At 46.9% G+C, this 19856-nt stretch overlaps 4 protein-coding genes across 4 annotated transcripts, besides 3 other annotated features; 1 reads left to right on the top strand and 3 right to left on the bottom strand.

Moving 5' to 3' along the window:
• Positions 1-6: 6 nt before the first annotated feature.
• Positions 7-4544, bottom strand: TSTA_012930 (LEA domain protein; the record flags this gene model as incomplete). Its single annotated transcript, XM_002483375.1, has 2 exons — positions 7-713; positions 780-4544. 2 exons carry the CDS (start codon positions 4542-4544, stop codon positions 189-191), a joined length of 4290 nt encoding a protein of 1429 aa, XP_002483420.1. The 3' UTR covers positions 7-188.
• Positions 4091-4130: a microsatellite.
• Positions 4545-6444: 1900 nt separating the features above from the next.
• TSTA_012920 (oxalate decarboxylase oxdC, putative) lies at positions 6445-8373 on the bottom strand. Its single transcript, XM_002483374.1, has 3 exons — positions 7916-8373; positions 7495-7834; positions 6445-7442 (listed from the first exon to the last, which is right to left on the bottom strand). Exons 1-3 carry the CDS (start codon positions 8288-8290, stop codon positions 6781-6783), a joined length of 1377 nt encoding a protein of 458 aa, XP_002483419.1. The 5' UTR covers positions 8291-8373; the 3' UTR covers positions 6445-6780.
• Positions 7862-7895: a microsatellite.
• Positions 8374-8710: 337 nt separating the features above from the next.
• On the top strand, positions 8711-10135 carry TSTA_012910 (uncharacterized protein; the record flags this gene model as incomplete). Its single annotated transcript, XM_002483373.1, has 2 exons — positions 8711-9524; positions 10008-10135. The coding sequence occupies 2 exons, from the start codon at positions 8711-8713 to the stop codon at positions 10133-10135; spliced, it is 942 nt and encodes a 313-aa protein (XP_002483418.1).
• Positions 10136-10866: 731 nt separating this feature from the next.
• TSTA_012900 (uncharacterized protein) lies at positions 10867-11106 on the bottom strand (the record flags this gene model as incomplete). Its single annotated transcript, XM_002483372.1, has 2 exons — positions 10867-11032; positions 11084-11106. 2 exons carry the CDS (start codon positions 11104-11106, stop codon positions 10867-10869), a joined length of 189 nt encoding a protein of 62 aa, XP_002483417.1.
• A 7874-nt stretch (positions 11107-18980) lies between these two features.
• Positions 18981-19013: a microsatellite.
• Positions 19014-19856: the final 843 nt, after the last annotated feature.

Here is a 19856-nt window from a genome sequence, read left to right as displayed (position 1 = left end):
GGTAAGACATTATTCTGGCAGACTATTAGACAGACGAATAAAACATGCTAGAAGAAAGTTGCTCAAAAAACCAACATAAGACACGCTCACAATTCACACGACAAAGGAAATATAGCGAGTGTAGTTAACTTTCAAAACCAGACAGTATCAACCAAACAATTATGGAAGAAATTTGGGAGGGGATGTGGTTACTTCTTCTTCCCAAATCCCAACGACTCAGTAATACTGCCCAACCCCAATCCCTCCAACAACTTATCAACCCCCAATCCACCCAACAACCCTCTAACCAACCCTCCCAATCCAAGCCCATCCAGCAATCGACTCACCAATCCCAAAACACCACTAAGCAATAATCCCACCGCAGCAATGATCTGGAACAAGGGTTCCGTCAACAACGACCACAGCGGATTCAGCTTCTTTTTCGCATGTGGCATATCCTGAATACGTTTGCGGCCGTTGTCAATCGTCTTGACGACGGTTTGCGTTAGTTCTTTGAGTGCATCGGCGAGTCTGTATTCTTCTGGACTGGCTTCGTGGGTTTGGGCGCGTGCTTTGGCGGTTGCGGCGATGCGGCCGTCTGGATCGAGGGCGCGGATTGCGCCGTTGCATTCTTGGAGCATGCGGCCTCCTTCTTCGAGGAGAGGTTTGACATCGTTGACGAGTTTTTCTTCGTCGAGCTCGTCTTTGGGGGTGCGGTCGGCTTTTTCGACCAGCTGTCTTGCGTTAGTATAGACACATCTAGAAGGGAGGAAATTTTTTAGGGGGGGGGGGTGGTTTACGTTTGTGATTTGCTTGCAGACTGGTTCGATCTTGCCGAGAGTATCCTGCACAATGGCACAAATACGTTCGGCCAATTTGCGATCATTCTCTTCTTGTTTTTGCTTGTCCAGTTCCTCGGGAGAGATTTCTTCTTTCGGTTCTTCAGGCTCGGGTTCAGGCTCAGGGATGTTCTCGATCAGAGTAGCTTCGCCAATCTTATTGCCGTCGTTGTCAACGACATATCCATTATCGTCAATGCTCTTGCCAATCAGGTTCTGCAAGTTACCGTCCGTGACTTTGCCGATTAAATCGCCATTCTCGTCGCGGATTTCACTCTGCTTGTTGACCTTGCGACCTGACATAGGGTTGACATCGCGCTTCTTTTCCTCTGGCTCCCATCGCTCAGCCTTACCAAGGACATTCCCAGATTTATCAAGAATATCGCCATCCTCATCAACAGGGCGACCAACAAGTTTCTTAGCATCGCCTTCAGTCAAACGACCAATGATTTTATCGTTGCTGTCAACGATAACACCATCCTTGCCGACCTTAGCATCGTCAAATCCAAAGAATGCTCCTTCAGGTTTACCTTGCTCATTACCCGGAATGAGTTCAGCACGACCAATGACTTTACCGTTATCGCTCCAGATTTGACCTTTCCCATCAACTCGCTTTCCGGCAAGTTTCTTTGGGTCGCCTTCAGCAATGCGACCAAAGACGGTGCCGTGCTCGTCAACGACGTTGCCCATCTTGTTGACCTTTTTACCTTCAAGGGAGGATAGATCGTCTTCTTGGGGTTCTTCTTCAGGAACTTCATACGGCTCAGCACGGCCCTTGACGTTGCCGTGCTTGTCGAGGATGTCGCCGTCTTCATCAACAGCGCGACCACGTAACTTCTTTGCATCACCTTCGACAATCTTGCCGACAATGTTTCCTTCCTCGTCTTCGACGAGGCCGTCTTTGTTGACGATGAGACCTTCAAGACCGCCAAAGATGCCTTCGGGTTTAGTCTCGCGCTCATCTTCCGGGATGAGTTCGACGCGGCCGACGACTTTGCCAGAATCGTTCCAAATCTGGCCTTCGTTGTCGATCTTACGGCCTGCGACTTCTTTCAGGTTGCCTTCGACAACACGAGCGATTGGAATGCCGTCAGGTCCGATGACATTTCCAGCTTTGTTGGGCTTGAGACCGGCAACACTTGAAAAGTCCGGTTTCTCAGCTTCAGGCTCTTCAGGTTGCTCGTATCGTTCAGCCCGGCCAACGACATTGCCACGCTTGTCGAGGATGTCGCCGTCCTCATCGACAGCACGGCCAACGAGTTTCTTAGTGTCGCCTTCAACGAGCTCTCCGACACGGTTGCCGTTCTCGTCTTCTACCCAGCCGTCTTGGACGACAATGAGACCTTCGAGGCCGGCGAATGCGCCTTCACTGTCGTTGTCTTCAACAGGGATGGTCTGAGCTTTGCCAATAATATTGCCGCGATTATCCCAGAACTGGCCCTTGTCGTCGAGAGTGGCGCCAAGTTTGGAGATCTTCTTTGCGTCTCCTTCCGTCAACTCACCGACAGGGACACCGTCGGCATTGACAATCTTTCCAAACTTGTTGACCTTTAGACCTTCCAAAGTGGAAAGAGGAGGGAGTTCAGGAGCAGCATCTTGAGCATCTTCTGCCATATCCTGAGCTTCGTCAGCAGCGCCGTCGACAGCATCCTTGGCGTCGTCAGTTGCGTCACCGACAAGTGCGACACGTCCAAGGATATTGCCATCATCATCAATCACGAGACCTTTCTCATCGACGGTCTGACCAGCAATGTTTTCCAGGTTACCGCTCTCAAGTTTTGCGAGAACGTTACCCTCAGAATCAACAACATTTCCTTGGTCGTTGACTTGAAGACCGTCAAGAGCAGCCAAGTCCTTGACACCGTCAGCAGTTTCTTCTGCTTTGTCTTTGACGTCCTCGGCAGGTTCTCCAGCCCTGTCGGCAAGACCTTCGACAGCTTGTCCGGCCTCTTCAGCTTCTTCTTGTAATGCCTTCAAAGCCTCGTCCGCAGCTTCACCTGGGACAACGTCAACCTTTCCAAGGATGTTCCCTTCCTTGTCCAGTACTTCGCCCCTTTCATTAGGTTTCTTGCCGGCAAGATCCTTGACGTCGCCTTCGGCAATCTGACCAATAACTTCACCTTCTTCATCAAGGATCTTTCCCTTTTTATTGATCTTCTTGCCTTGAAGGATTTGGATTTGAGGAATCAAACCTTCAGCTGCTTCGGTGGCTTGATTCTCGACATCGCCGACTTTATCTTTGGCCTCGTCGACTTGACCAGTGACTTTCTGGGCGGCTTCGTCAGGAGACAGGACCTCAACACGGCCGATCAGATCTCCATCCTCGTCGAGGATTTCACCAGCGTCGTTGACGGTTTGACCAACGAGGTCTTCAGGGTCCCCTTCAACAACTTTACCGACGACATGTCCGTCTTTGTCTTTGATTTCGCCACCGTCAGAAACGGGGAGGCCGTCGAGATCAGCTAGATCTGGCAAATTGTTCTTGACTTTGTCGACTTTGTCTTGGACATCGTCTGGACCAGCGTCTTCAGCTGTCTCCTCAATATCGCCAAGATCAGCGCCCTTTTCTTGGATCGTCTTGAGTGCCTCTTCGGGAGAAATGACTTCAGCGCGGCCAATCAGATCACCGTCTTCATCCAGAATCTCACCAGATTCATTCAGAGTCTGGCCAACGAGATCTTCAGGGTCACCTTCAACAATGCGGCCGAGAACATTACCAGCCTTGTCTTTGATTTCCCCTCTCTCCGAGACGGGAAGATCTTTGAGATCTTCAAGGGAAGGAAGTTTGTCTTTGACTTGGTCAAGGGTATCGGTGACCTTCTTCTGGACGTCGTCAAGGAGCTCAACACGACCTATAAGATCGCCATCCTCATCCAGAATCTCGCCGTCATCACCAACAGTCTGACCAACGAGATCTTCAGGTTCGCCCTCAACAACTTCTCCAAGCGGGTTATCCGCCTTGTCAAAAATCTTTCCACCTTCACCGACCTCAAGGCCCTTCAAGGCGGAGAGGTCAAGTGGGAGACTATTGACCACATCGCCAATGCTTCCTTGAGCGGTGTCCTTGACACTACCGGCGGTATTGTCAAGAGCACCTTTGGCATTACCCTGGCTCAAACTACCAGCGACGCCGCGCAGTCCGCGAGCGAAGCTGTTGAGACCGTTGCCGGTGCGGCTGAAGAAGCCGCCGGTAGCAGATCCAGAAGCCTGGGATTGGTTATCTGCCGGCTCGTCGCGTTGTTCGACGGGTGCGGAGACGGAGGGTTCAGAGGCTTCTTCTTCTTCTTCTTCTTCTTCATCATCTTCTTCTTCACCGACGTCGTCGTTGTCGTTGTCGTTATGCTCGAGCTGAATACCAGCCTCTTCACCCTCCTCCTGAGGTTCTTCCTGCTCCTCAACCCGGTCCGGTTCAGGCTCAGACTCAGGCTCAGGCTCAGGATCCCTCTGCTCACCCCTTTTCTTCGAAACATTTTTCTTCCCCGCCGCCGGACGAGAAGGCAACTCTTTACTCTCAGCCGGGGACGAAGTACGCTCAGCCGCAGGGGTGATGGTATCGTCAACCTTGCGCTTCAACTTACGTGGAGTCTTGTTGTCTTTCCCAACCTGCTTTTGTGTCTTTGATGTTACAGATTTAGGAGATCCTTTGACTGAGGAGGCGGCACTTTTGGCCTTGGTAGGGGTTGAGGGTGTTTCGCGGGGAGGTTTGGAGGTAGCTTGAGTTGCCATTTTGATTTCTTCTTGTTGTTGTCTGCTGTTTGTTTGGTGGAGTTAGAATCAGATGATTGCTATGTAGTAGATCGGTCAATTCGTCTGATCCTTTTAAGTCGTATATTATCGCAAAGATGAAACCAGTGTAATCAAAGAAACTCGTAATAGAAAAATTGATAATGAGGAAAACAGAAAAGAGAGAGAGATTCAGATAATTCACTACGTAGTTATAGAGGATCAGTCCATTGTACGTCATTGTTTATGATGATGACATGGAGAGCAGGGATCCATGGGACAATCTATCGGCAGACCATATGGAAGCCACGAAGGGTGCCTGGTTCCTTCCCCGCTTATACTCATTCGCTCCTTCCTTGTACTATGTCCTAGTACTCCGTACTCTGTATGTCACTGCTAAACCCTTTTTGGTATGATCAAAAACGTTCGAGTGTGGATGCTGACGCCACAACTTAATGAGGCTGGTGCGATGGGTCATTGTTGCGTCAATCTATGTACTGTGGTATACTACTATGTACACAGTACAGTCACTACATACATAGTACATAGTATACTATGTAATTATTTCGAAGAGACTATATTTACGATTAGTATCCTCATCACTCGGGTCGAGTCTACATCTCAATTCTCATCTGTACACTGCAGAAGGAATATATACCACGTATGTAACCATCATCATATTAATCTCTCTCAACGAATAAACTGAATAAATGATATCAGAGGTTCAGAACTGTGGAGAAGCCAGAATAACATAGCATAGTATGTACAACTTATACAAGTGGGTCCTTGCCGTTAAGCGAGATCGATATGACGTTTATCCACTCTGCTGTCGAGCCTGATTGGGTGATGGATCTGTCAGAGGGAGGTCTGTGCTGGGAAAGCAAAACTGAATCGTGGTGGGTTATCAATCATCACCACTATTGAGATGTCGACTGTAGAGTCGTACAATGGGATTATCTTCGAGTCTGCGGATTATGATGAACTCTAGATTACTCGCATTTCCTTGCATATGCCTCATACATCCATTCCCAAGTGGTGCCCAGGTGGTGTTTCCAGGACCCCAGGTCTAGACACTTGACGTAAGGAGCGTCTCGATCGATGCCGATCTGTGGCGTCCGATCCGTCATTGCTCGGAGAATTACATAGTAATCAGTATGTGCATTAAGACGATCCGATGTCTGAAGTACAGACGGACTGCATTTCTATTCTCTCCTTCGAAAAGAAAAGACCACTCTAATGGGGTCGGCTCATGCATCTCCAAACATGAGCAATGACATACCCCAACCTACATCTTACAGGGAGGTTAATTTCAGTCGTTTCAATCGTTATCGATAAGCTGTTGTCCACCCAATAAGAAAATGTCCCGATCCACGTTTTTCGGGATACTAAGCCGTATCGGGCAAGGCGATCGGATTGTGGCGTAAGCAGAAATCAAGTTATGTTCTTGGCAACGTCATCTTTCATGACTTCATTTGGTCTATGAACTGTTCAATACGGAGTAGATGCCTACGAAATGGACTGGATGATACAGATGGCTTGGTTTAAGGTAGGCTCTCGTTGTCATCACGAGGAGTTAAACGTAGTGTAGTGCGTGCGTGGCGCGCACTTCATTTGAAGTCTTCATCCAGTTCTATCTCACTCAGTGCGAGAGACGGGATTGGAACGAGACGTCAACTTGGCTTGGCACCAGGTATCGTATCGTACCGTCTTGGAAAATTATGCACTTGTTCGTCAATGGCCGTTGTGTAACGTCGTACCGCGACGTAAGCTGTAGTACAGGTAGTACTACGAATCCTTGAGTGGCTTAAGCTTTAACTCGGACGATCATATTACGTCGGAAGGGAAGGACGTCTAGGACGCTGGATCTTTTCCTAAGATAGCCGCACCTCTGAAGGCCGTAAGTATAAAAATGGCTATAGAATACTCATTTCCTATCAGCTGGATGATCAAATCCCTGTGATAAAAGACTCTAAGAGAGAGGTTTTCGGATTATTGTGACCCAGTTTCCAAGGCTCGCTTTCAGTATAGCTACCATTGCGGTTCCAAATATATGATTTTCCTCGAGTCCATGATTACTAATGATCTTCGGCATTTAATTGGGCACTCAGTCCATGCTCCTCTGGCACGCGGACAATAGCTGTGAATCTCAGCATAATCTTCCTGACAATAAACATCCCACTTGTCAATATCATATACGCCCCGCATACTCCAATTCATAGCCGTATCAATCCGATAGGGTCTAATACTCAAACTTCTCCTTAATCGGATCCTTCTCGCCCCCCTCAATCTGCTCCAACAACATCTTGGCCGCTTTCTTATCATCCTTAAACACGTGCTCCGCCACCAACCTCTGCGGCGTCTCTCCAAGCCACTGAAACAGAGAAAAATCCAAAAACTCATCTGCTCTGAATATCTCCAACATTTCCAGGGGTTCGTCATCACTCAGATTCTCGACAAAATGGCCCATGTTTTTCGGCACAATACCCACGTCCCCGGCCATGTAATCAAATGTTCGTGCGTTCCCTTCGGCCGCGAAGACGGTGACTCGTGCCCGGCCACGGATGAAATAGGACCATTCATCGGCGTGAGGATGCCAGTGCATTTCCCTTATTGCGCCCGGATTGATTTTGAGGTGTGCCGCAGCTACACTTTTGGAGATGGGGAAGTTGCGTTTTGAGTCTGTGATGCGCACTTCGCCGCCTGAGGATGTGATTTCTGGTTCTTGAGCGAGCATTTTGTGTGTGAAACTTTTGGTAGACTTCTTAAATCCTTTTGGCTTTTCAGCCGAGATTGAGCCGGGTTTACTGCCCTGGAAGATGTATTTTTCGGATTTGGGGATCGAGTTGAAGATTTCAGGGGGAATGCGGAAGTTTTCACTCAAGACTGATTTTGGTGTGTGCGCTTTTACGGTCAGGTCGAGTACATCTCAGCGCCGGGGAAAGAAAAGACATACCCATCCAATCCGAAAGCAAAAAAGTCGAATCCTCCGAAAAGTTCCCATCATCAAAAATCAGCAAAAACTCCGTCCCGTTGGGCCCCAATCCCTGAATCGAATGCGGATGGCCCGGAGGCCAATACCACAAGTCTCCTGCTTCGACATCGTCGATAAAACTTCCCCCCTCGGTATCGAGTCCTGTCACTCGCGCGTTACCGGATAACATGAATGCCCACTCGGCTTCTTTGTGCCAGTGTAATTCCCGGATTACGCCTGTGTCGAGACGCATGTTTACGCCGGCTAGTTCTTTGCTGGTTGGGAGTTCGCGGATGGTTGTCTGACGGGTCCAGCCTCCTTCCTATTATACTTAGCATTGTCTCTACTGAAAAAAAAAAAAAAAAAAAAAAAAAAAAAGAAAAGAGAGAGAGAGAAGGGGTACCTCAATCCGGGTATGCGAATCGGCAAAACTCCAACGCATATTACTCAACGTCCCATGATCTGTACTCGGCGGCCTGACAAGATCCGGATTCTGTCGTTCACGGTCTCTGTTTCGAGGACCCATTACCGTAGCACCATCTCCATTCCGATATGGAAGTGGTTCCAAGTCATCGCCTACTGGATCGACTTTGCGATCGTAGGGATCTTGATGACCGGGAGTAAACGGTCTGCTTGTGCCCGTCTGATCACCGCCAAAGAAGTACTCTTGAGAAGAAGATGCGGGAATCTTTGAGAGACGTTGAATGTTCTCGTTTGGTACTGGGTTTGCAGTTGCGACGAGAAGCAACCCTAAGCTGAGGAGGATTGATTTATGCATTGTCCTTGGCGCCACCCTGTATGTATGAACTTCTGCTCAGAAACTATCAGTAGTCAGTAGAAGATTGTAGGGCGGTCCAGTCCAGTCTTTTATGATTTCTAGTCCTTCCCAACTCGGAGATTGTACAAATTGCCAAGGTTCCCGGTATTATGGGATGATGCTTTCGGATAACTCGGAAAGTGAGTCAGAACCCCTAACAAAAGGTTAATGGATGACTAAACCCCCGCTTCGCGTATACATACAGGAAAATGTGTGGATGTTGTTGATTTCTCAATTTTGAATTCGTCCCATCGTTGACGTCAGACGGAAATGTAGTAGTGCAACCGGATCTCGGCCGACAGATGATAAAAGATGGAATCTCAACCTTCTTGTATATTGTTCTGGTCCTCACTACATCTCTGTATTGCATTGCATGTCAAAATGCAAGAACCCAGCGAGACCGATACTCTCCTCCCCCATCACAGGAACAATGGCAAAAACTCAGCCCTCAAAAGATTGCTACACCACCTCAACACTCCCCTCTCCACTCATCACACCGACCTGATCCTCCTTTACTGCTACATAATCACCGGTCTACTCGACAGCTCCGCTGTTTTTATTTGGGGATCCTTTGTGAGCATGCAAACCGGTAATACAGTCTATTTAGGACTCGGTTTAGCATCGCAATCGAGTCAGAGCACCGGAGGAGGAGGCGGAGGTGAAGACGACCGCTGGATCAAATCCGGTATATCAATAGCCAGCTTCTGTTTTGGGTCGCTGTGTTTCGGCGCGTTCCATCGAACATTCTCCCCGAGAAAGAGATGGGTTCTCATGGCCAGTTTCGCTATTCAAATGGCTTGTATCGTCTGTGCGGCGACGATAGTTAGTCTGGAACGGCCATCTAAACATTCCCCCTTGACATGGCGGGTATCCGTCCCGTTGGCCATGGTGGCTTTTCAGAGTAGTGGACAAGCCGTTATTAGTCGGGTTCTCAAACTTGGTGGGTTGTCGAGTGTGGTTTTGACGAGCGTTTATTGTGATTTGTTTTCGCATGCGGAGTTCCTGTCTGGAGTAGCATTTAGGAAGGATGTCGAAGAGAGGAGGAGGTTTGGAGCGGTTGTCTGTTTGTTGTTTGGTGCTGTTATGGGAGGGGTTTGGGCAAAGAGTGAAATTGGCTTGATGGGGGCGTTGTGGACGGCGGTTGGGTTGAAGGTGGTTATTATTGTGGCGTGGTTGGTTTGGAGGGAGGATAGAGGTTTTTAATGAGAAGGAACTTTCGATATCGAGAATTTACAAAGGAGGAGCCAGGGAGACTGCCGAAGTCACAGCTTGGATATACTCAGCCTATACGTGTAATCCTGATGACTATTTTGAGACTATGACTATTACTATTGACAATCTCCTTGTCCTTATCCTTTGTCCGAGGTTGATTTGGAGAATAACTGATAGAGCCCCATTGGGGCCAGCAGGAAGTGACTTGAGTGATTTGAAAGCCAACCCCTAGGATGCATGCTGCTACTTTCCACCATCTTTAAGTCATCAAGCAAGAAGTCCTCCCGATGCATCTGCACGAGTTCTCTGCGTCCTCCAAATGGCTGGATGTACCTATATGGAGGGTAATGGAATCTCGGCATCCGCAGCGAGCCTTTACCTCTTCCTCTTGCAATGGATTAATTGGATGACTGGTGAGAGGTGCGTCCCCGCGCTCTTTCTTTCCTGCTGCCTGTCAGTACTACAGGCCCCTTCCGCGCATGGCAGGATCAATTCCAACTTGGCCCCATGAACAAGTTGATCATTCCGAAGCCTTATCTCCATTTTGGCTCCAAGATATTCATTAAATTTTCTTTTCCCATTGCAAAGGCTTGATTTGACGACCAGCGAGAGCTGGATCTTGGCAACTGAATTCCACCTGTGCGTGAAATAAGCCTGCACTTGTCTTATTCCTCACTCCCTGATTGCTCACTGAATCATACCTCGTTGATTCAGTGGGCAATCAGGGAGTGTGAAGTCGTGAACAGGCAGAGAAAAACGAGAGCAGTTGATCATTCCTTTCGATGAGGTGGACATTCTATTGCTCGAGGCGGGTATCGCTATCGCTTTGTCGTAGGAGCAAACTCGTTGTTGCCGGGATTGTAATCCCCCGGGGCATTCTTTTTCGCAAATGCTCGCTGCGATTCAAATGTCTCGGCATTTTGCCTGTTTTAGTACCAGTTGCTGATGATAGGCTGGAGCAGAACCATGTATACCATTCAACCAAAAAGGGGGCACCCCTGATAATGCCTGAACTGGGAGCTGTTCCGAAACTGAGCTGATCGATCATAGCAGACATGACATGGCAGCATTATCATTATCGTCATCACCGTCATCCATGGAGTAGTACTCATCAAGTATGGATAATAAACCCTTGGCGCGCTTGTGCGGACAGATGCCACTGGCACATGCTGATCGGGATAGAAATTCAGGCGTCTGTAGCACCTTGATTTTCTCCCATCTATCCTCAGTAGTCGATTCTGTATCGCTGTGAACATCTGCGAACAAAGACTGAACCGCTGTTGCTGCATCTCTCCCCAAACATTCGATCAGTCAGAAAGTAAATTCTAGCCAAGCTCCATTTGACTTGCTGCAGGGCTAGTTCCATATGCACTAGATGGTACTCGGTCAACAGTGCTTCCTAGGGCTTTGTTGAGAGCCATCTTCACTGCTTTCTCCACAGTGCTTTCTAGAACTTCATCAACAGCCTTTTTCACGGCTTTATCGTAGCATCTTCGATCAAGCAGAAAATTCGGTAACACAAAACATATACCGACTGCCGACCTTAGTTGGAAGTAAAGTGACATGTTGATCGGAGCTGTCTTGTAATCCCAGAGCCCTAATCCGCCTCTTCAATAGCGAGGACAAGACCGATTAGGAATGCAGGCCAAACAGAATGATTCTTTTCCCTTTTGCCCTGATCGTAAGATTGTTAATCGATGTATCCCTGTGAAGAATGCCTGCCTTCCATAGAGACTCATATTCTCCCGTAGCTCATAGAGCTGATGTATTATTTCCGCCACATCATGGAGTAAGGCATCAAAGTCGGGATAGACAGCACAAGTGTTGTGTTTGACTTTGGCTCTCCATCATTATCATCTTCGGAGTCGAATTCGTTGCCCCAGGAGCCACAACCCTATCACATGATCTGATCGCGATGTCTACTTGCTCACTTGGTCCGTAGTGTTCAGGTCTGAACTTTGTTTGCCATTATCATTGATAATACCCAGGCAGGTATTGCGTCCTCTCTCTAGCGTTTCTTCTCACCTCATCAATTCGATCGTTGACGTCGGTGGTGGTAGGTTCAGGCTCCATGTCATCGATGTTGTCTATCCTGAAAGCTTGAAGGGCATGCTAGAAGATTGGTGGCACGGTTCATCAAATGCGGCTCCTAGAAAAAAAAAGTTGCGAGTCAGATTCAAAAGTACCTTCAAGAGGAGGCACATCCTTACAGTCTCTGCATATGACTTTTCTCAACTGACTCTAGTGGAAGCGCAGAATCACTAGATCTCCTGGTTGATGTAGGAGGGCATCTTCGAACATCTGTAGTGCAGTGTGTTTTCTAACTCTTCGAGTGCTGCTAGAATGATTCATGTGCCGGTGTAGCTTCCAGTATTCACAAATGGTTTGAGGGTCAAGGGTGTTTACAGCCACAACGGTTAGTTGATCGCGGATCTCTTCCTCTAGCTCTCGCAAGCGAATTCGTCAGTGAAGTGTACCTTCAGCATTTCTTTCCAGGGATTCTTCATTCCTCTTTAATCTTTTCTGCAGCCCGTCACATTTCTTAAGCGCTTCTTGAAACTTCCGTAAGTAAACGAAGGCAGATGGAAAATAGACGCCGGGGGTCGTGGCAAGGGCTGAATAGGACATCTTGTGACAGGTGCTCAAGACCCAAAATCAACCCGATTCCTAGGTGTAGCGGCGTCGCCAGAGAAAACTAAGTGTGAGGAAGAAAGAAGAAAGAAGAAAGAGAAAAGCTGGCGTTGGGCCATGAGGCTCATTAAATACATAAACAACTGTCATGGGATGAAGGCCTTATGAGGAGAGTGGTCTAGAATGGCAGAATCGCGAGATTATATCAACTTGTCTGTAGCTTAGAGCTTCCCTTCCTCTTTTCCTCTCTTCCCAAGCTTAGGATTTTCATTAGTTAGGACCTAATAACATTCGGTTCGAAGTGTTTTAGTGTTGTAACAACAACACTTAACGCGGCACTGCTTTTCACCGGGAATCCCCGTCTTTGTCATCGGTTCCCAAAACACCACCGCTCTCTCCGTATGTTGGAATAAGCTCATGGCCATGTGATGTTGCTGGATACGCGGAAAAGAATAAGCTTATCGAGACATCACACATCGTGGCGATGAATAAATCACCTCTTTCCACAGTCTACAGACACTGATATCAGCTGCGTAAAACATTCTAGAACGAAGGAAGATTTGTCGAAACCGGAATCGGAGCGATACGGTCAGGAAAGAAAGTCCTTTCGGCTCATCACATATAAGTCTCATCGCGGAGAGGGTTGATGCGCTGGACCCAGGTGGATGATACCCTTGAAACATATCGTGGCAGACATAATAAGGCGAACCATAACTTTGATCCATGGAATAAAAGTCGGTTGGGTCGGAATGAAGATTGATACAATTTCATCGACAAGAAGGAACCCTGATAGAGAAGGAATAGTATGGTGGACTTTGAGTCGCATGTGTTGAATTCTGATATTCAGTCTGTTATGGATTTTCACGTATGATCTGGTGATAGAGATTTGATAGCCAACTGGGGCCAGACGCGTATTCGATATTCCTATCGAAGTTAAGGCTCGAATGGTAGTGGTATTGTGCAGACGATCTAGTAAAGATGCCAATAGACTGTCTACTAGGACAGTCTATGGCATAGAATTTAAGACCACGCTTCGCTAATAGAGCAATTATCGATTCGCCAATGTTGTTCCTTTTCCGTGACAAGGTAATGCGATGGTTTTAGGAAGCAGGATCATTCATTTCAAACTTCAAAGTACCGTAGCTCTATTATCTTGATCCTTTGGTGTAATATTCTGTCCCTCAAGCGAAGTTAGCTTGATAGCAGATTCGGGAGACTAGTTTCGCCTTGTCGTTTGTAGACTAACTCCCACATGCTGTAAGAGCTCAGGTATGGCGATGCTAATGCAATGCTTTGCATTGGCATCCAGTTACATAGGCGTAGACCACCCATCTGGTCCGATTTTACGCTTCATTTCGTAATTCTCCGGCTCAGCACTGTCTGGGCTTTCCGCTGCCGTTGCTGCTGAAGATGATATCCCAACCGATATTTTCGCCTCAGGTTGGCTCATGTTCCGGTAATAGTACAACTTCTCCGTTGCCTTCTTCATTTTCTGAAGCTAAACCGGGACTTCTTGGTTAGCCTGTGTAGACATGTCAGTGACCCTGATCTCGTTGAGGACAGGACCAAATAACTTACCGACACTTAGACCTTTTGATGTCGTTCACAATTGATTAACTCATTCTGAATGACATGGATCCATCCAGTACCAATTCCATCGTTCGTCAAATCGTATGCAGGACATCCCGGTTATCTCAATCTTGCAGTATTTGAATTGAAATCCACAACTCGAGTGAATTTTGAATTGTTGGCAGTGTGTGTAGAGCTGATCTAGTATCTTCAACCGTGCAGTTACTGCAGGCATCTTTGGGAGTACCTGGCGGGGGCGGGAGCTGGCCCTTGGAAGGGGGCGGGCTATAGACAGTTGGTATCAAGTCAGGCGCCAGTTGAAAACATTCGTCTGTGTATATGCACCCCAGGAAAAGGTAACTGGGACATTGGCACCCAGAATGAGAGACTGCATATGAGGCAGTGTATTTTGGGGGTTGTGATTTTGAGTCATGCTGTGTCGAAATATCGATGTTAATTGAATTGTAATCTGTAGATATTCAAGAAATCAAGGATTGGTAAAGTCACTTACTCGTTCAAAGACAGCAGATGCAGCAGCCGGAGACGGCTCATTTAGTCCTCTGTGAGGCCTATATTCCTCGATTGTGTCGTTTCGACGGCCTGCATATATCGGCAGTGGATATTGAAGTCCGGATCTGGCCCTTTCCTCTGTAGCAGTAAATTTTCTTGGGCGTGATCTCGTTTGAGACACGGCCAAAAAGTCTTCCGATACTTGTCATTTCCGACCGTACTCCATGTCAAACTGTTGGTACCTCTTCGGTGATACATACTGCTATTGTAATAGTAGGGGATCCTTTTTGGTTGACTGTTCGTTTGATTTTTCTGTCCTATCTAGACCGCGGAGTAAACGCGTACAGTATGGCAGCACCATCATAGTGACTAGTTAAGCAAGCGGCTAACTGATTTGGTCATACACTAACCATGAGGTCAAAAGAGGTTAGAACTTGTATATAATTTGCCGGCGACGACATTCCATCACTTCTCCATCAATGATGAATTGATTGTACATCTGTTGAGAACCGGGAACATACCGCTCGACCCAAGAACAAACCTTCGATAGGATAGTGTGATGGCTGGTGTAGCATTCCATTCCAACCTATTTCCGAAAATTATAGGGGAACCTGCAATCGATTTAGTCCGCTCGTATCTGCGATCCTCGTCTGGTGTTGATTTCTCAACGAACTGTCTCTTGTAACGATGGATTATCAGACGAGGACCGCAGTCCACCTGGGGCTGTCCTAGCACTGGAGCTGTGATAAGCGACTTTTAGGTAACATTTGGCCACACGATTGTAGAAGCAATAATACCCATCCTTTGGGATACATTTCCAGTGGATGAATTCTCGCCACCTTGAGGATTACGCTTTCGTTGTATTTCTAGCGTATCGGTGACATTGTGTCCTTGCACAGGCAGGTTGTCTGTGTGCCGTCGATAACAGATTCTCGTCGGGTGCTTTTTGTGAAATGCTTCTTCTGGCGAAAAGATGTCGACGGTGAAGCAGTGAATACAAACATCCGAGGCCATCGATGCATAAAGATCCAATCTGATGAAGGCATGTGTGTCGTGTGAAAGTCTTGGATGGGAGTGAGTCAATGTGCCCTCGAATAGGAAATGTGAGACAGTCATTGGAGGTTTGATAATTCTGGCATGTTTCAAAGTACCACTTTGATAGTTTTGGCATTCCTCATTCCGAAACATGATAAAGATATTGATGAACTTCGTCATTGTGTTTATCTCGCTCACGCCTGGCAGAGAAGAAAGGACGATAGACTGGTGCTGTACCGCATTTCCCAGGATCAGTCTGCAACTGCTGGCGTAGTCTCGTCTATCGACCCTGTGGAAGGATACTCTAAGGAAATGGAGAGCTGATAATCAGGCCCCAAGGGTGTGGATAACCCTATAGTTGCTTGAGAATTGGGATTGGTATGTGGTGGATTCTGATATCCAGTCCGGTATGAATTCTCACGTATGATCTGCTGATAGCGATCGAATAGCCAATTGGGTGCATAGGCTTATTCGGCATTCGAATCAAGTTGAGGCTCGAAGCATCATTCATCTGAAGATGAAGATGAAGTTGAAGTTGAAGACGATACCAATGGGTGGGTCATTCCAATGCACGCGAAATCTGCTGCGAAGGCCTAAGAGCATAATGATACCTGAGGCAGGGCTTGTATCTGCATCCGTGAAATCCGGCTTCGGGAAAGCATACCCCGGGCTCTGCGGAAGTTGAGATAACCCTCCACCAATTTGAATGCATTGGTGATCGTACTGTCCGCGAGAATGTATGGTTTGAATACTCCGAGCCTACTGGGATCGCATGGACATTGGTGTAGGAGAGCTGAGAGTACGACCACGCTTTGTCTGAGAACAGAGTTTTCGTCAGCGGATGGATGTGTTCTCGGACTGAAAGTTCCTTCAACGAAGTTCACGTCATCAATGATTCCTCCTGAAGCTTTGCTAGAGAAAACTCTTGGTAGGTAGGCAATGCCAACACTAAGTTGAAACTTGAACGGTCATTCGTGTCCAGTATGTTGCTCGAGGGGAGACATCCAATGATCTTATTTGGATCCTCAGAGCTTGTGAGAACGTCGAGTGACGATGGGAGACCATCTGTCTTATTTGGAGCGTCCTCGTTTGGGGCATTCCGTGCTGTGTGCCCATGGCATTCTCAACCAGCCATGTATCCCTATCATACTCGAAAGGGATTTTATCATGGTATGCTTAGATATCTAGCTGGAAATGACATGATGAAGAGACATGAATGAGCAACTAGTTCGGTGAGAGTATCTCTCAGATTCCAGAAGGAATGTATCAGAGAAAAAGAATAATAATTCATGTTGGTTCCACTGTGCTCTACAGTGAAGACCAATGAAGCTATTGTTGCCCTCAAGATAAGTAATATTCGCTTATCCTCTAAGTTAGATGAAGGTGAGTGCCAGTGTCCCTTTTTGGGATATCAACAATTCGAAAACACGTGTCGATTTTCTGGAAAGGGATATGGCGGAGGGAAAAGGGCCAATTCTCACAGTGCTCAAATACAACTTCCCATGTTCACGAGGGTCCAGATGTCCTGTTCCATCTGGCTTTTGCGATCCTACCAGCTGTTGGTGATGGCTCTCGAAGTCTGCAGCCTTGTCCTTGCGTTGATCCTCACCGTGGTAGTATTATAACTTCTTCAGAGTGATCTTGTCCGAGTCAGGGCCAGTAAATACTGACGTGGTGTTTAGCTTGCTCTGACGGAATGGGTGGGATCAATGTCGATTCTCTTGAAGCGCATCGAAATTGCCGTCAAACACTGTTTTGACATTATTTGGATAGGAATACAGCACGAAAAAGGAGTTTCCTTTTTTATGTCCTGATTGGCGACGAATATGTTCGCATGGACACTAGCCAATGCTTGTTAGGGTGGAGATATGGTACGTGCTGCCTGCAAAAAACCTTCCTTTCATACTTCCTCGCTTTCGTTGATACTTTCGTAGTCGTCCTCATCATCTGCAAAGATAGATTCTGCAGGCCATCGCAGTGTCATCACTTCAGTAACATCCGACGAGGAGGGAGTTGTTTCCATGTCTCCTACAACCACTTTTATCGGAGCCATGAAGAAATTTCATCACTGTATCATCAAAGTTCGTTAGCTCATTGAACACCCGTATTGAAGACAATCTTGGATAGGGCTATCGGCTGCACTCACGGAGAGCTTGGTCTCAAGATGGTATTTGAATTGTGTAAATTCATATGCTAGCTGGACAACCTTGGAAGTCTTCTCTGCTTCAGTTTGGCTGCCTGTGCCGAAGAGGAAAGAAATCTTGTGGATGGTTGACGTGAGAACCGGAAAATATACCGTACGCCCCAAAACGAGCCACCGTTTTCTCATGACCATGCATGGAAGTGGGCGTGAAGCAAGAAGTATGAAGAAGACTGTAATGAACGATTAGCTAATTGTTACAACTTGATCCAGGGGCCTGAGCTACCTGAAGTGGTGATGTTAGCCAGAGGTAATTGAGAGTGTAGTGGAGAAGCAGTGACAAGGAACGCCCGACGACAGGGCACTGCTCAAACAGTTCATAACCAGTTCGAAATGGAATACCAAGACTCAGGAGCAGACCTTGTGAGATCATGTTTCAGCAATGGCAATCAACTAGAATACGACTATTTGACTTACATTGGCTCATGAACTGGCGAGAGTGGAAGCTTGTATATGGCTTTGAACCTAGCTGAATCGAAAGGTAAGCAGTTGACATTAGAGACTCCATGGATGTATATAGGCTCAGCAAAACGACTCGAGAGCTGACTCAGGATATGGAAGGGCAGTATATCAGTCACAGCGGCAGAGGATGGTCGTACTTCTGGTGGATGTTAAAGGAGCAGTAGATGCAGCAGTAGGAGCAGGATTGAGACCCGCAAAATTTTTTTGTGGAAGAAATATTTTGAGGGAAAGGTGGGAGAACGGCTGCTTTAAGTATCCAGCTTAGAGGCATGGATCTAGCCCAATCTGGCATATTGACGACGATGCGATATGGTGCAATTGGCGATTAATGCTAAATGGCTGAGATCTTGTGGCTTCTTTGTTGTCTATACCATGAATCACATGTGACTCCAGGTTTGGTCCATATATTTGAGGATAGAACTGATTTCTGTGCAACAACAGTCAAAACACAGAATGAATTTCTGAGCAACAGTCAGTAACAGGACTAATATCTGTGCAACGGTGAGTGATATAGAACAAAGAACCCAACAAAGGACCTTTGATCAACTGTAAGATTGTTGCCAGTCAATACCATGGTGTGTTTTCAATCAATCGGTCCCTACATACAGCATAACTTAGATATGGGGCAACAAAGCCTGGAGATAATGTGACACCTGGGCATGGCTCTGCCTTCCCGTCTCAGTTCACGGATAGGGCTAGGAGCCGTGTAACCCTATCCGCGCCGTATTGGGAAGTCATATCAACATCAGACGTCAGAGCTGGATAGGGAAAGGCGCCTTGCACAGAGATTTACATGAGCAGTGAGAACCTGGGCTTTTACTTCATTTCTTCCTTTTTCCCCTTTATGCTTAATTTTACCTGTCGACAAGCACCTCTTGTACGAGATAGTTAGCTAGAATAGCGTACTCAAACCAAGCAGATTGGCACCGTCACAGATAACCCTAAGCCCTAATATAAGACCTGTGAGAGAAGGCTTATTATGCTGACAACCATTACGCCAAAGCTTCTCGAAGCTCATATGAATCAACCTCGTTTTGTTCTTCTTTTTTTTTTTTTTTTTTTTTTCATTATCGGCCTTCGGTTTACGCAGCTTCCGAGTTACAAACCGGACTCCGAATAGCCTCATTATTAGAACTTTTTGGCCTTCCCCGTACCGAGGCAATGGCTGAACTCTCGCCCCTCAAAAGTGGATTACCGGCGGATATAGGAGAAGAAAAAGGTCCGGTGCGTATTTAGTGAGATTCAACTGTCAGAAGATTATACTAAAGTTAGGAAGGGAGACCCAACTTGAGGCTGTATTTCGATATTGTAACTTTATATTTACGTAGATGCACTTACGTAGATGAAAACTTGTAGCGACAGCTGACAGATTCTTATGCGAGCAATTGGTTTTATTTGATTGTTTGATTACTGATCCTATGGGTCCTGGAACCCTGGGTAGCCTCGTGGATAGAGTCCGGGCCAATCTGTGCTCGTAATGAAAATATGGAGTCTAATGGATGAAGTATGGACATCCTAGGAATTTGTCACTCCTTCTTGGCGTATATTTTCTGAATGGGTCGATAGATTTTGCAACAAGACTGTTTCTAAACATATCAATGGAAGTCCAGTCTGTATAGCATTGTCAGCAAAAGATGGTTCTGAGGTATAGACATGAAGAAAATTCCATGCCAATCTTGGAACTTACGTACATGTCGGGTCACCGCTTGTTTCCAATCCAGCTCTCGAATAAGCTCTGGAGCTAGTTTCAGAGTGTGCAATTAAATAGAAACATTCGACGAGTAAGAAGTGAGTATTGCTAGCTACCTCTACAGATCAAATAAGCTTATTTCCTAATGTGGGATCTAATTCAAGAGCTTGCCACTATGCTGTCTAGTGCTGTACATCAGCTCACCCAATGAATCGCGA

Source organism: Talaromyces stipitatus, genomic scaffold (assembly GCF_000003125.1).
Source record: "Talaromyces stipitatus ATCC 10500 scf_1105507295549 genomic scaffold, whole genome shotgun sequence".
NCBI classification, from domain to species: Eukaryota; Fungi; Ascomycota; class Eurotiomycetes; order Eurotiales; family Trichocomaceae; genus Talaromyces; species Talaromyces stipitatus.
The sequence above is the reverse complement of the archived record's forward strand: the minus strand, read 5'-3'. Positions and strand labels throughout refer to the sequence as shown.

Excerpts from the sequence above, each read along its gene's own strand:
- TSTA_012920 (XM_002483374.1), bottom strand. The coding sequence starts at position 8,290 with ATGCATAAATCAATCCTCCTCAGCTTAGGGTTGCTTCTCGTCGCAACT. Across the intron at positions 7,835-7,915 it reads ATTCGCATACCCGGATTGAG|GAAGGAGGCTGGACCCGTCA; the intron begins GTACCCCTTCTC and ends TAAGTATAATAG. Across the intron at positions 7,443-7,494 it reads TTTGCTTTCGGATTGGATGG|CGCACACACCAAAATCAGTC; the intron begins GTATGTCTTTTC and ends TGACCGTAAAAG.